This window comes from Cebus imitator, unplaced genomic scaffold (assembly GCF_001604975.1).
Source record: "Cebus imitator isolate Cc_AM_T3 unplaced genomic scaffold, Cebus_imitator-1.0 Scaffold415, whole genome shotgun sequence".
Lineage (NCBI taxonomy): Eukaryota > Metazoa > Chordata > Mammalia > Primates > Cebidae > Cebus > Cebus imitator.
In genome coordinates this window covers 1,870,043-1,881,972 of record NW_016107730.1, presented here as the reverse complement: position 1 = coordinate 1,881,972, position 11,930 = coordinate 1,870,043, and the positions used below count along the sequence as shown (strand labels likewise).

At 42.8% G+C, this 11,930-nt stretch overlaps 3 protein-coding genes across 3 annotated transcripts in view; all 3 read right to left on the bottom strand.

The window, feature by feature from the left end:
- LOC108289777 (keratin-associated protein 17-1) overlaps positions 1 to 6,729 on the bottom strand; it is a 9,848-nt gene extending 3,119 nt beyond the window's left edge. The window contains exons 1-2 of the mRNA XM_017509321.2: positions 6,494 to 6,729; positions 5,887 to 6,066 (exon numbers count right to left, since the gene is read on the bottom strand). The gene's annotated coding sequence lies outside the window, so the exon portion shown is untranslated. The remainder of the gene's footprint in view (positions 1 to 5,886; positions 6,067 to 6,493) is intronic.
- A 4,279-nt stretch (positions 6,730 to 11,008) lies between these two features.
- LOC108289869 (keratin, type I cuticular Ha3-I) overlaps positions 11,009 to 11,930 on the bottom strand; it is a 36,374-nt gene continuing 35,452 nt past the window's right edge. Inside the window, exon 7 of the mRNA XM_037731630.1 lies at positions 11,009 to 11,546. Within this exon, the coding sequence (XP_037587558.1) occupies positions 11,429 to 11,546 (118 nt within the window). The 3' untranslated portion in view covers positions 11,009 to 11,428. The remainder of the gene's footprint in view (positions 11,547 to 11,930) is intronic.
- The window catches only part of LOC119468346 (keratin, type I cuticular Ha3-II-like), a 22,641-nt gene continuing 22,465 nt past the window's right edge, over positions 11,755 to 11,930 (bottom strand). Inside the window, exon 3 of the mRNA XM_037731675.1 lies at positions 11,755 to 11,899. Within this exon, the coding sequence (XP_037587603.1) occupies positions 11,755 to 11,899 (145 nt within the window). The remainder of the gene's footprint in view (positions 11,900 to 11,930) is intronic.

Below are 11,930 nucleotides of genomic sequence, written 5' to 3'. Positions count from 1 at the left end.
TTCTCCTGCCTCAGCCTCCTGAGTAGCTGGGATTACAGGCACGTGCCACCATGCCCAGCTAATTTTTTGTATTTTTAGTAGAGACGGGGTTTCACCATATTGACCAGGATGGTCTCGATCTCTCGACCTCGTGATCCACCCGCCTCGGCCTCCCAAAGTGCTGGGATTACAGGCTTGAGCCACCGCGCCCGGCCAACTTTTTTTTTTTTAATTGCATTTTAGAGACAACAATTGCTGGAGAGGATGTGGAGAAATAGGAACACTTTTACACTATTGGTGGGAGTGTAAATTAGTTCAACCATTGTGGAAGACAGTGTGGCGATTCCTCAAGGGTTGTTTTGATTAAATGAGTGAATATAAATGTATACATATTGAACATTTGGTTGATTGAACAACTTGGAAAATATAAATTAGCAAACTTTTATATTCAACAATTTATATACTCATAAGAATTTCCTCAGATTAAATGCAACATTCAGTGTACAGCTCAAATTATACACTATGATTTCAATTGTGTAAAGGTACATGTCATGATGAGGACTTAAGTATTCACTGGTATTATTTTCCTTCTGCAATTTCTTTCACTGTTGGTCTTTCCACACAAATTGGGTAGCGATGGGGACTTTTTATATTCACTGCCTCTAGGTTAGAGTTATTACTATAGAAATACGGAGAGAATGATTTAGGTCAATGCTTAGCTTATGCAATTCAAAGTAGACTTTTGTAGTGCAGGAGAGTGAGTGGTCAGATGACTGGGTCCATCCAGCCTCCTGAATGGGGTGATGGGAGGATGCAGAATTTGTGGACTGGAGATCAGAGAGAACTCCAGTATCTTAGTTGATGACATGAGAGGGATGATTGGGCCAAGAATAAGAGAGGATCCTGTATATTTCAGCAGATGCCCACCATGAACCTACTGCCAGCCTCTTGAAGGCCATAAAATTTCCATTGCATTCAAACATAACACCCCTCAAAGCTCAGACACCACTTCCAGATGGAGGTTTGGAGGGAGAAATCCTGAATGATTTCTGATTTTACACAGAACTGACTTTTATTTATTCCCTCGTAAGCTGGAATGAGGGTTTGAAGTAGTTTAAGCAGTCTCAGAGAAAAATAAAGTTATATATTTTTAACATATCTCAGAACATGAATTTTGAAATTTGTAACTAATATATGTTATTATATATTTATATATGTATATATCTGTATGGATACTTATCTACATTAATATCAATGTTTACATGCAGATCTTTAGAAAAAACATTAAAAGGAAAACTAAAATATTAGCACTAAATATATTTATTGTGGAATGATAGATGATTTTTATTTTCTTCTCATTTTTGCATTTTTCAGAAATTTGCAGTGTGTAGGTATGAAATTTATAAAGTAAATATTTTATTATTATTATAATTATGTGAATACAGTGTCAAAGGCAAATGACAACCTGGAAACAATATATGTAACTCATAATATAGACAAAGCTTGCTTTCATTTTTTATTTAACAAAGGATTTCCGTCAATCAAAGAGAAAGACCAGCAACTCAATAGAGAAATTGACAATGCAGATGAAAAATAGTTCATGGAAGAGGGAAGATGAATAGCATTTGAGCATATGAAATATTGCTTAGTTGCATTCATAATAACAGAAAATTAGATTAAAACTATTCCAATATCCTATCTGTTATCAGATTTGCCCCTTGATAACACATTGTGTAATAAGGAATGAAGAGACAGATAGTCTCACACATTGCTGATGGGACTGTAAATGGGTACAACCTTTATGGCAATATCCATCAAAATTACCAGTGCAAAAACTAATTGATCCAGTAATTTATATTCTAAGAGTTTATGACAGGGATGTATCAAGATATATGTAAAATGATATAAGTATACAGTATCTATTCCAACATGGCTACAGATTCAACACTATCAAACTACCAACATCATTTTTCACAGAATTTGAAAAAACTATTCTAAATTTCATATGGAGCCAGAAAAAATCCCAGATAGCCAATGCAGTCCTAAGCAGAAAAAAAACAAAGTGGAAGGCATCAAATTACCCAACTTCAAACTATACTATAAGGCTATAGTAACCAAAACAGCATGGTACTGGTACAAAAACAGACACATACACCAATGGAACAGAATAGATAACCCAGAAATAAAGCTGCTCATCTACAGCCATCTAATCTTTGACAAAGTTAACAAAAATAAGCAGTGGGGAAAGGACCCCCTATTCAATAAATGGTGCAACCCCATCACTTGGTGTATTAGTCTATTCTTGTACTGCTATAAAGAAATGCCTGAGACTGGGTAATTGAGAAATAAAAGAGGATTAATTGGCTCACAGTTTCATAGGCTACACAGGAAGCATGATAGAGGCATCTTCCTGAATTCTGGGGAGGCCTCAGAAAACTTACAATCATGGCAGCAGGTAAAAGGGGAGCTAGCACTTCACATGGCCAGGGCAGGAGGGAGAGAGAGAGTGAGGAGGTGCTACACACTTTTAGATGACCACATCTCACAAGAACTTACACACTGTGTCAACCAACCGGGCTGGTGCTAAACCAGTTGTGAGAAATAACCCCCATGATCCAATCACTTTCCCCAGGACCCACATCCAACACTGGGAATTACAACCAAATATGAGATTCGGGCAGGGACACAGATCCAAATCATATCACTCGATATATATCCAAAAGAAAATAAATTGTTCTACCAATTGTATGCACTTATATGTTCATGGCAGCACTATTCACTAGAGCAAAGACATAATCAGCCTAAATGCCCATCAGCAGTGAACTGTATAACGAAAATGTGGCATATATACACCATGGCTGTACTACCTGGCCTTAAAAAAAAAAATTATTTCCTTTGCAGCAACATGGATGCACCTGCATTGAGGCCATTATCCTAAGTGAATTAATGCAGGAACAGAAAACCAAATACCATGTGTTCTCACTTATAAGTGGGAGCTGCACACAAATGCAAAAATGGCAACAACAGACACTGGGGACTATGAGGGGGAAAGGGAGGGAGAGGGGCAAGGGTAGAAAAACTAACTATTGGTCACTACCTGGATGATGGGATCAATCATCCTGTAATAACCTAACTTGTGTTAGCCTAACTGACTCCATCTCGGCAGTAAGCTCCAGCCTAGCTTCTCCCTCCCTGCCACAGCCCCCACAGGTGCATAGCCGGGTCATGCTGCACTTAGGAGCCTTGAAGCTTTAAAGTTTGAAGCATACTGTTCTTAGCACCTGTAACCACTGTAAGCACGTCCTGCTTGGCCAGTCTACCTGCTCTTGTGAATACCCTCCTTGGTCATTGATTGTATGGAAAGTTCCCCCTGCTACCCACCTTGATGATTGTATGGAAATACCCTTAGCAACCAACAATCCTGGGAACCTCCTGCCCCCTAGTTACCAGCTTCCTTATCTAACCGGTTTTTTGTGCTTCTGTAAAATTCGGCTTCAGCTAGGTATCCCCTCCCCTACCTAAATCAAGGTATAAAAAATAATGAAGCCCCTTCCTTGGGGCTGAGAGAATTTTGAGCATTAGCCGTCTCTCTCCCCGGCAAATAAAAGACTTAATTTGGAACTCAGAGAGTGATGCTTTCCTTCTAACTTGCTTGGTTAGAACAGTCCCACAAACCTCAGGCTCACGCGATATAACCAGGTAACAAACATGCACATAGGTCCCCAGAATTCAAAAGAAAAGTTGAAATTATTTTTTAATTACTCTCCAGAAAAAATTGTCCTCATTTGTTTTCACTTCACTGTGCCTTCCCCAATATTAGTTACTATTTTTCAAAATCTCTTTGTCAATTGGCTAGGACAATTATAAAGTCTCATTGTAGTATTTATTTGTGCTTATTACTTATTACTGCATGTGTTTTTATAGGCCATTGTTATTTCCTTTTTGGAAATTTTCTGCTTGTTCTAATTAGCTACCCATCTTTCCCACCTTACTTACATCAACTTATTTTATGCCAGGCATATTAACGTTTCATTGTGTCACACATGTTGCAAAATTTGTCTCAGGGTGTATCCCACTTTCTTTTAGTTGTGTCTATGATACCTTTATGCATGGAATTTTCTTTTTATGTAGGCAAATCTTTTTTTCCTACTGTTTTATGTTTCAAAAGTTCTTCTCCATCCCCAAATCAGACACTATTCACTTTATTTTCATCTATTTCTTGGCTGTGTTTTTTACACTTAATACTGCTATCCGTCAGGAATTTACTTTGGTGTGTGGCAGATACTGCTTTACAAAACATCCTAGTTTTCCTGATTGGGGAATTTGAGTGCCTATTAAATGAAGTTTACTGACAAGGTCCTGCCTCTACACACAATTAAAAAATTAAAAGGTTAGCTAGGTGTGGCGGTGCATGCCTGTAGTCCCAGTTACTCAGAAGGCTGAGGCAGGAGAGGGGCTTGAGCCTAAGAGCTCAAGGCTGCAGTGACTGAGCTCAAGGAGCCATGATCAAGCCACTGTACTCCAGCCTGGGCAACAGAGTGAGACCCTGTCGCCAATAAATAAAAAGATAAATAGTTTCTGTACAAGAACAGACTGCAGAGACCAAAAACCCGATCATGCCATCTGTTCTGGTGGCCTCTAGCGTTCATCTCATGATATTACACAAGCAGCTGCTAGTATTTCTTTTAGAAGCACTCACAAGATCAGGTTTTAAGCAGGCTGCATGGGTTGTTTCAAGGTGGCAATACGCAGGTATGAGCTATGCCAGGCACAAGAGCACCCAGCTGCAGGTGGGATGGAGACCAGCTTATGTGCTGATTGCCAAACCAGGCACCTGCAGGCTGCATCCACCCAGAGAGGGAGCCTTTCTCTAAACCATTAATGGTTCTAGGCTTTCCAGCATGTAGGTTACTACAGACCTGGTTGAGAGGCCAAGAACAGAAAAAGCTAGAGAGAATGGGGACAGAGATCAGGAGGCACAAAGGCCAAACCAGGAAAAGCTAGAGATAATAGGGGCAAATTATGTCCTGGAGGCACCCAAGGCCAGAACCAGAAAAGCTGGATCTACCACTAAATCCAAGGGGTAAACATGGGGCTAGAAAAGGAGACAAAGGCAAGGGAATGGCAGAAATAGGGCGGCAAACAACAACCAAGCGAAAAGCTGACAATTTGCTGAATGCCTAAGACAACTGCAATAGATAGTTTGCTTTATTCTTCTCCTCCTCCCTTCTTCCTCCCTTTCTTCCTTCCTCACTCATTCTCCTCCTTCCCCCTCGTCCTCCTCTTCTCCTTCCTCTTTCTCTTTTAGTAATAATCTCAAAGCACAAGCATAAACCCTCAGTTAAACACACAGCAGTGAGGCAGACATCTGCTTTTCTGTTTGTTTGGTTTTTTTTTTTTTTTTTTTTACTTTAAGTTCAGGGGTACATGTGCAGAACATGCAGGTTTGTTGCATAGGTATACATGTGCTATGGTGGTTTGCTGCATCCATCACCCCATCATCTATGTTAGGTACTCTCCTAATGCTATCCCTCCCCTAGCAAACAACCCCATCAAAAAGTGGACAAAGGATATGAACAGACACTTCCCAAAAGGAGACGTTTATGCAGCTAACAATCATACAACATCTGCTTTTCTAAAATCCTTGACATCCAAATGTGAAACAGAGCTCACTAAAGCTGAGTTGCAAAACTCTAGATGCTTCTCTCTCCATCTCTCACCCATGGAATATTTTCCCCCTCATAGCCCTCTGAAGTTTCTCTGCACTTCGGTTCATGATATGCTGCCGTGGAGAGCCAATCTAATTGAGCATTTATCGAGAATGGATCAAAACTCTGCCATCCATGCCCTCTCCCTGCCCCCAGAGTGCACCCTTCTTACAAGAACGTCCCTCTGTGCTGGTCATACCTGTGCATTACCGTGCATGGCCCGTGGTGACCGTCCCCTGTGTCCCTCTGGCTCTTTGACAATGGACCACACACTCTCTGCTCTCAGGGTCTTGGCAACCCTCATGTTTCCCAGTGGCCAGCAGTCAGCCAGGCTCCACAACCAACCAAGACGAAGTCAGCCTGTGCAGGTCTGAAATAACTATTAAAACGAAATACAAATACGCTACATTTTACCCAGGACTTTAATGATATACTTTAAGTGTTGCTTTCCTATGTAGAAAATAGGCATACGTGGAAGCCAGTTCGCATAAAATGTCTGTATTCTTCTGACTTTGACACCACCGGCTCTATGCTTTACTTTTATCTTCCCATTTGAAAATTCTGATTGTTATAATCAGCGAAAATACCACCAGTTTCGTAATCATAATTAGCCATCTTCCTCCTAACCCAGCACTCACACACACACACAGGCATAGGCGCACAGACCCACACAGATGCACGCAGCCACATCTAAATTCATTTCTCTCTGATTCTCAGCCTTTGAGCTCAGATTCTACAGTTTCTTGCCCTGTCCGGCCAGTATTCTACAACCCTCAATTTGAGAGAAACTGAAACTATATTCTCACCTGGGTCCTGAAGGGCTGGAATGAGCAAAACCTTTTATTCTCAAGGCTGTGGAGTCCGTGTCGTGAATAATAGGAAAGAAGTCAGAATGCAGGACTGCTAAGGAAGTGAATAGGAACTCCATTTACTGCACACCTACGACGTATCTGGTTGGGTCGAGCACCTTTGCGACGTAATCTCATTCTAACGTTATTTTTAAAAAATGAGGTGTCTGCCAGGCACTGTGGCTCATGCCTGTAATCCCAGTTATTTGGGAGGCTGAGGCAGGAGAATCACTTGAACCCAGGAGGTGGAGGTTGCGGTGAGCTGAGATGGCGCCATTGAACTCCAGCATGGGAAACAAGAGTGAAACTCCATCTCAAAAAAAAAAAAAAAATGCGGTGATTATGAGTCTCTCATTTTCAGTTTAAAAAACTGAGGCTCAAGAAGCCTAGTAACGCTGTGGGCTGACATACAGATAGAGGTTATAAGACTGAAACCAGATTAAAAACTAAAGCAGTCATTTTCAAATGCATGATTTTTCTGGGGCTTGGTTTCTACCCTTCCGTTTTTTACCTTTTAACCACTTGTAAAACTTTGAACACATACACTCCCATGTGCCACACCCAGGCTTCAGCTCTTCGGGGTCACCCACAGCTTCACTTGTGCCACTGCAGGAAGTCATCTTGTGTAGATGCTATCACGTCCAGGCTGCAGTTGAGCATGTGTTTGAGTTTCTTGTAAATACGTCTTTGACTGGGGATGCTGTAAATCTTCCCTGGGCCTTACAATTCAGTCCTATGCTTGTCCCTACATGTTAAAAAAAAAGTGAGAGTAAGGGAATGCTACCTCTGCACACCTGCAGCAGACTTAGCTGGGAGCCCGCCAGGGCCGGGGCCCATCTGCCTGGCGCGTAAGTTCATCAAGTTGTCAGTGTGCATTTTGCAATAACAAGGGACAGGCCATGTCATCCTCATATCCTTTTATAATTGGAGCCATTCTTGTGACTTTTGGTGCCTCCTGCCAGGCTCTCCTGTTTTTTTGTTTTGTTTTGTTTTGTTTTTGGTTGGGTTTTTTTGTTTGTTTGTTTTTGAGCCAAAGTCTCACTCTTGTCCTCCTGGCTGGAGTATAATGGTGCAATTTCGGCTCATTGCAACCTCTGCCTCCCAGGTTCAAGCAATTCTCCTGCCTCAGCCTTCCGAGTAGCTGGAATTGCAGGTACCTGCCACCACGCCCGGCTAATTTTTGTATTTTCGGTAGAGACGGAGTTTCACCATGTTGGCCAGGCTGGTCTCGAACTCCTGACCTCAGGTGATCTGCCCACCTCAGCCTCCCAAAGTGCTGGGATTACAGGCGTGAGTCACCGTGCCCAGCCTGAGACTCTCCTGTGTTTGATGAGAAATGTGAGCAGTTGTTAGATGTCAGTTATTCTTCTTTGAAACACAAAAAAAAGGACATATCTGACTTATAACTGTCATCCACTACCCTGAAACTTTAAATGTTAGTGTTCAGCAAACCTATTTTCCATTCAGCTGCCAACGCACTCCTTTTAATAAAGGTGTCAATCACATTCATCCTTTTAACTCTCCCAAGGCTTTCTTCTTCCCTTGAAATGAAATCAGATCCTCCGCAGAGCTGGTGAGCCCCCGTGTACCCTGGCGGTTCCCTACACATACAGGCTGATGGCTTCTCCCTACTTAACACTCCAGAGGCCCTGGCCTTGCTCCCTCCTTCAAAGGCATCCACCTCACTCCCTTCCTTGACTTGCCATCCCTCTCTCTGGAAAGCTCTTTCCCTCTGCTGTGTTTCTTCTCTGTTTTCAGGTCTCAATACAAATGTCACAGGCAAGCTCTCCAAACTGAGAAAATAGCAGCCAGTTCACATCCGTCAAAAATAGGAGCAAATGGGCTATGTAGGAGGCTGAGTAGAATGTTTTACTGGGACTAGACAATATCAAACTCAGACCCCAAGACCCCAGGAATTTGTATTCAAGGTCAAAGTGTCAATGACAAAAATACTGAGCTTTACGTAGGTACTATGCTGCACCATTTATAAAGCACTTCCATACACAGGGGATCTTCCTGACCCCACAAGGCTGGGCAGTCTCTCAAAAAGAGGAGTCTGAAGGTCAGGGCAAAACAAGGACCCAAAAATGCTGCCTCCAAAACAAGCCATAATTCTTCTTCTCATCACAGCATCCCACACCATCTCCCAGTAAGTAAGACTCACAGCCCAGCGCCATCATGGTTTATTTCACAGGGAGGGGCGGGGCGGGGATTAAGAGACATTTCCAGGTTCTGGTTTCCTTGCTTCCTTGCTATGAGCCTCTCTCCTCAGAGCACTGTTTTCTGAGAAGACCTGGCTCTAGGAGCTGATGACCTCAGCGATTGCAGACCTGGGAACCTGTGGAAAGGAGAAATTAAGTCTACACCTGGGAGAGCCCAGGGTTGAATTACAGAAGTTCACCTTTAAGAACTGCTTTGGCCAGGCCCAAAAGCAGTGGCTTAAGCCTGTAATCCCAGTACTTTGGGAGGCTGAGGTGGGTGAATCACCTGAGGTCAGGAGTTGGAGACCAGCCTGGGCAACATGGTGAAACCCCATCTCTACTAAAAATACAAAATTAGCCAGATGTGGTCGTGCATGCCTGTAATCCCAGCTACTCGGGGGGCTGAGGCAGGAGAATTGCTTGAACTCAGGAAGCGGAGTTTGCAATGAGCTGAGATTGCACCACTGCACTCCAGCCTGGGCAACAGAGTGAGACTCCGACTCAGACAAAAAAGAATTCTTGATTTTTTCCTGCCTCTGCACTGTTGCTGAAATATACAAGAGAGAAAGACAGTGTTCTGTACCTATTTATTTATCTCCTCCTTCAAGCAAGCAGCAGACATTCATGATTAATGATGAGGTGACTTTCTATATTGACTTAATTGAAATCTGTATCCTATCCACATTATTTATTTTGAAAGTTGATAAAGATATTTTCCACTGATTCTTCTCTTCCAAACTCAAAGAAATGTTTTGCATGCATGATCTTCCACTAAAAAGGGGCACAGACTCTCAGATCCTCAGGAGCACCTATTTTCCACTCTATAGGATTGTGCTGCTGAAGACAAATGGGAACAGAGAGTGGTCAGGCTTTGAGACTCAGCATTCTCTCCATGTTAGCCTAATGCAAGAGAGAGGACTGGCCCACACCTAAGGAGAGAAGGTGGCCATGAACAAGTGTTGAGGGCTGGTCTCCTTAGCTGTCCTCTGGTATCCACAGCCCAGATGGAGGGTTTTTGGTGTTTTTTCCCTAGACGTCTCTATCACACCTGAATATATATATATGGTCTGCAAGTTTTAGAGAGGATTTCCAACCCCCACTCTACCTCCTGCCCTCCCTACCTGTTCTCATAGGTTGATGATATTCTCATCTTAGTAAGAGTTCTCATTCTCAATATCTCTTCATTTCAATCATTGATTTAGAAAAGTAGGATTAGAGAAGTGAAAAACGAGAATCAATGTCATCTGCAGGCCGGGCCTTGGGCTTCCTTCCTTGATTACCGTTTGTGTTTTTTTTAAACATTGGTAAATCTGGACACCACTGAAGGCAGTAATGTGACAGAACAATGGTCCCAACTGCATATAAATAAAAACAGATAGGACCAAATCTCAAAGCTCACTAGGACAAAGGAGGCTTTTCCATCCAATAACCCACTCACGGTTCCCCATCACCTGACGCGGATCCCAGGTGACTGAGAAAGAGAGTGTACTCCAGCGGAGAACAGATCCACATCACAGAAAGTCGCAAGGAGTCCTTGACCACCAAGGCAGGGACCAAGAGAGGAAGGTGAACCCGAGGCAGCTTCCCACCCTCCAGCCTAGCAGATCCCACACTCCTCCTGGCCACTATACCCCTCTACCCTTTGCTGCTCCTTCCAACTTTCTACCTAAATATTTCAGCACAGTGTGTGTGTGTGTGTGTGTGTGTGTGTGTGTGTGTGTGACCACATGCACCTATTCCTGTGTGTGGTGTACATATGCCTATATAATATGTGGTCATGCAATAGATTTATATTACCTTAGTACAGTTTTCTTTTTATTCCAAATGTTTTCAGATCCCTGAACTTAATGTCTCAAAATAAATAGTTCCTGTATCTNCACCTATTCCTGTGTGTGGTGTACATATGCCTATATACCGTATGTTAAGGTAATAGATTTATATTACCTTAGTACAGTTTTCTTTTTATTCCAAATGTTTTCAGATCCCTGAACTTAATGTCTCAAAATAAATAGTTCCTGTATCTCTAAAGACACTTTCATATGAATTTACCATTCTCCTTCCCCACCACCTCCTTCTCAAATAATAAATCTAGGTTAACAGTGTTTCTGGAGACCTTTCCATTTAAGGAAGTCACAGGCCATATATGGGGTGAATAACCCCTTTATCTGATGGAAAAGCACTGGTTATTTTTTTAACATATGCAAGACACCAATTTTGGAATCAATGAGTGAAACAGGCAATTATAGCTTTTGAATAAGTTTACTAGGAGGTAAACAAAGGATTTTTATTGCATCTCCAGAGACCAAATAGTGACGAAAAAGATTTCCTCCAGTTACGTTCTATTTCATAGCATGCGCACCAGCATTAACACACTTAATGGAATCATCTCTAAATCACATTTAGATACATTTTGTTAAAGTATAACACATCATGCAAATGTGTCTTTATGATAATAGATATTACTTCATCGTGCGGTAGGTCTCACTCTGTGACTCAGAGGACAGAGTTTGCAGCCTTATGCTGGAGAATCAAGCCAGGGAATACAGTGGAAGGCTAGAGCTGACCCCTGGAAGCCAGGGCTGATAGGAAGGCTTCCACCTCTTTCCAAGGCATGGTCACTGTTAGAGATGTTGGGATGAAGTCGAGTTGAGGTGTGACTGATGCCTTCCTTCTCCTCCTGGGGGTCGGGCCTCTAGCGCCCAAATGTGTTGCAAGGCCCGCACCGAGCACGTGCGCCACAGGGATTCGAGATACAGGGCCCTGTGGGCTTGTCACATGCATTGGTTGTGGCACAGGGGTTGCAGGGGAGCCTGTGGACAGAAAATCATTGGAGCAAGTTAGAGTAAAATGAGCTGAAGAGATAGGAAAATACTAAAAGGGCTTTGTGTAAGAATATTGTTCTTCCTTGGACTGCCTCCAAACAAAACCTTGAAATTATAAATTTATTTTCATCAAGAAGACTATTCATCTCCACAGCAACCTCACATGCCCCAAGGAAAATAATTACTCGGCCCACACTCACTTGCAGTCCTCGCTCTCCAGCAGGCTCCGGTACGTGTTGATCTCACATTCCAGCCGGGCACGCACGTCCAGCAGCACCTGGTACTCCTGGTTCTGCCGCTCCAGGTCACCGCGGATCTCCGCCAGCTGGGACTCCACATTGCTGATCAGGCTCTGCACCTGGGACAGCTGGG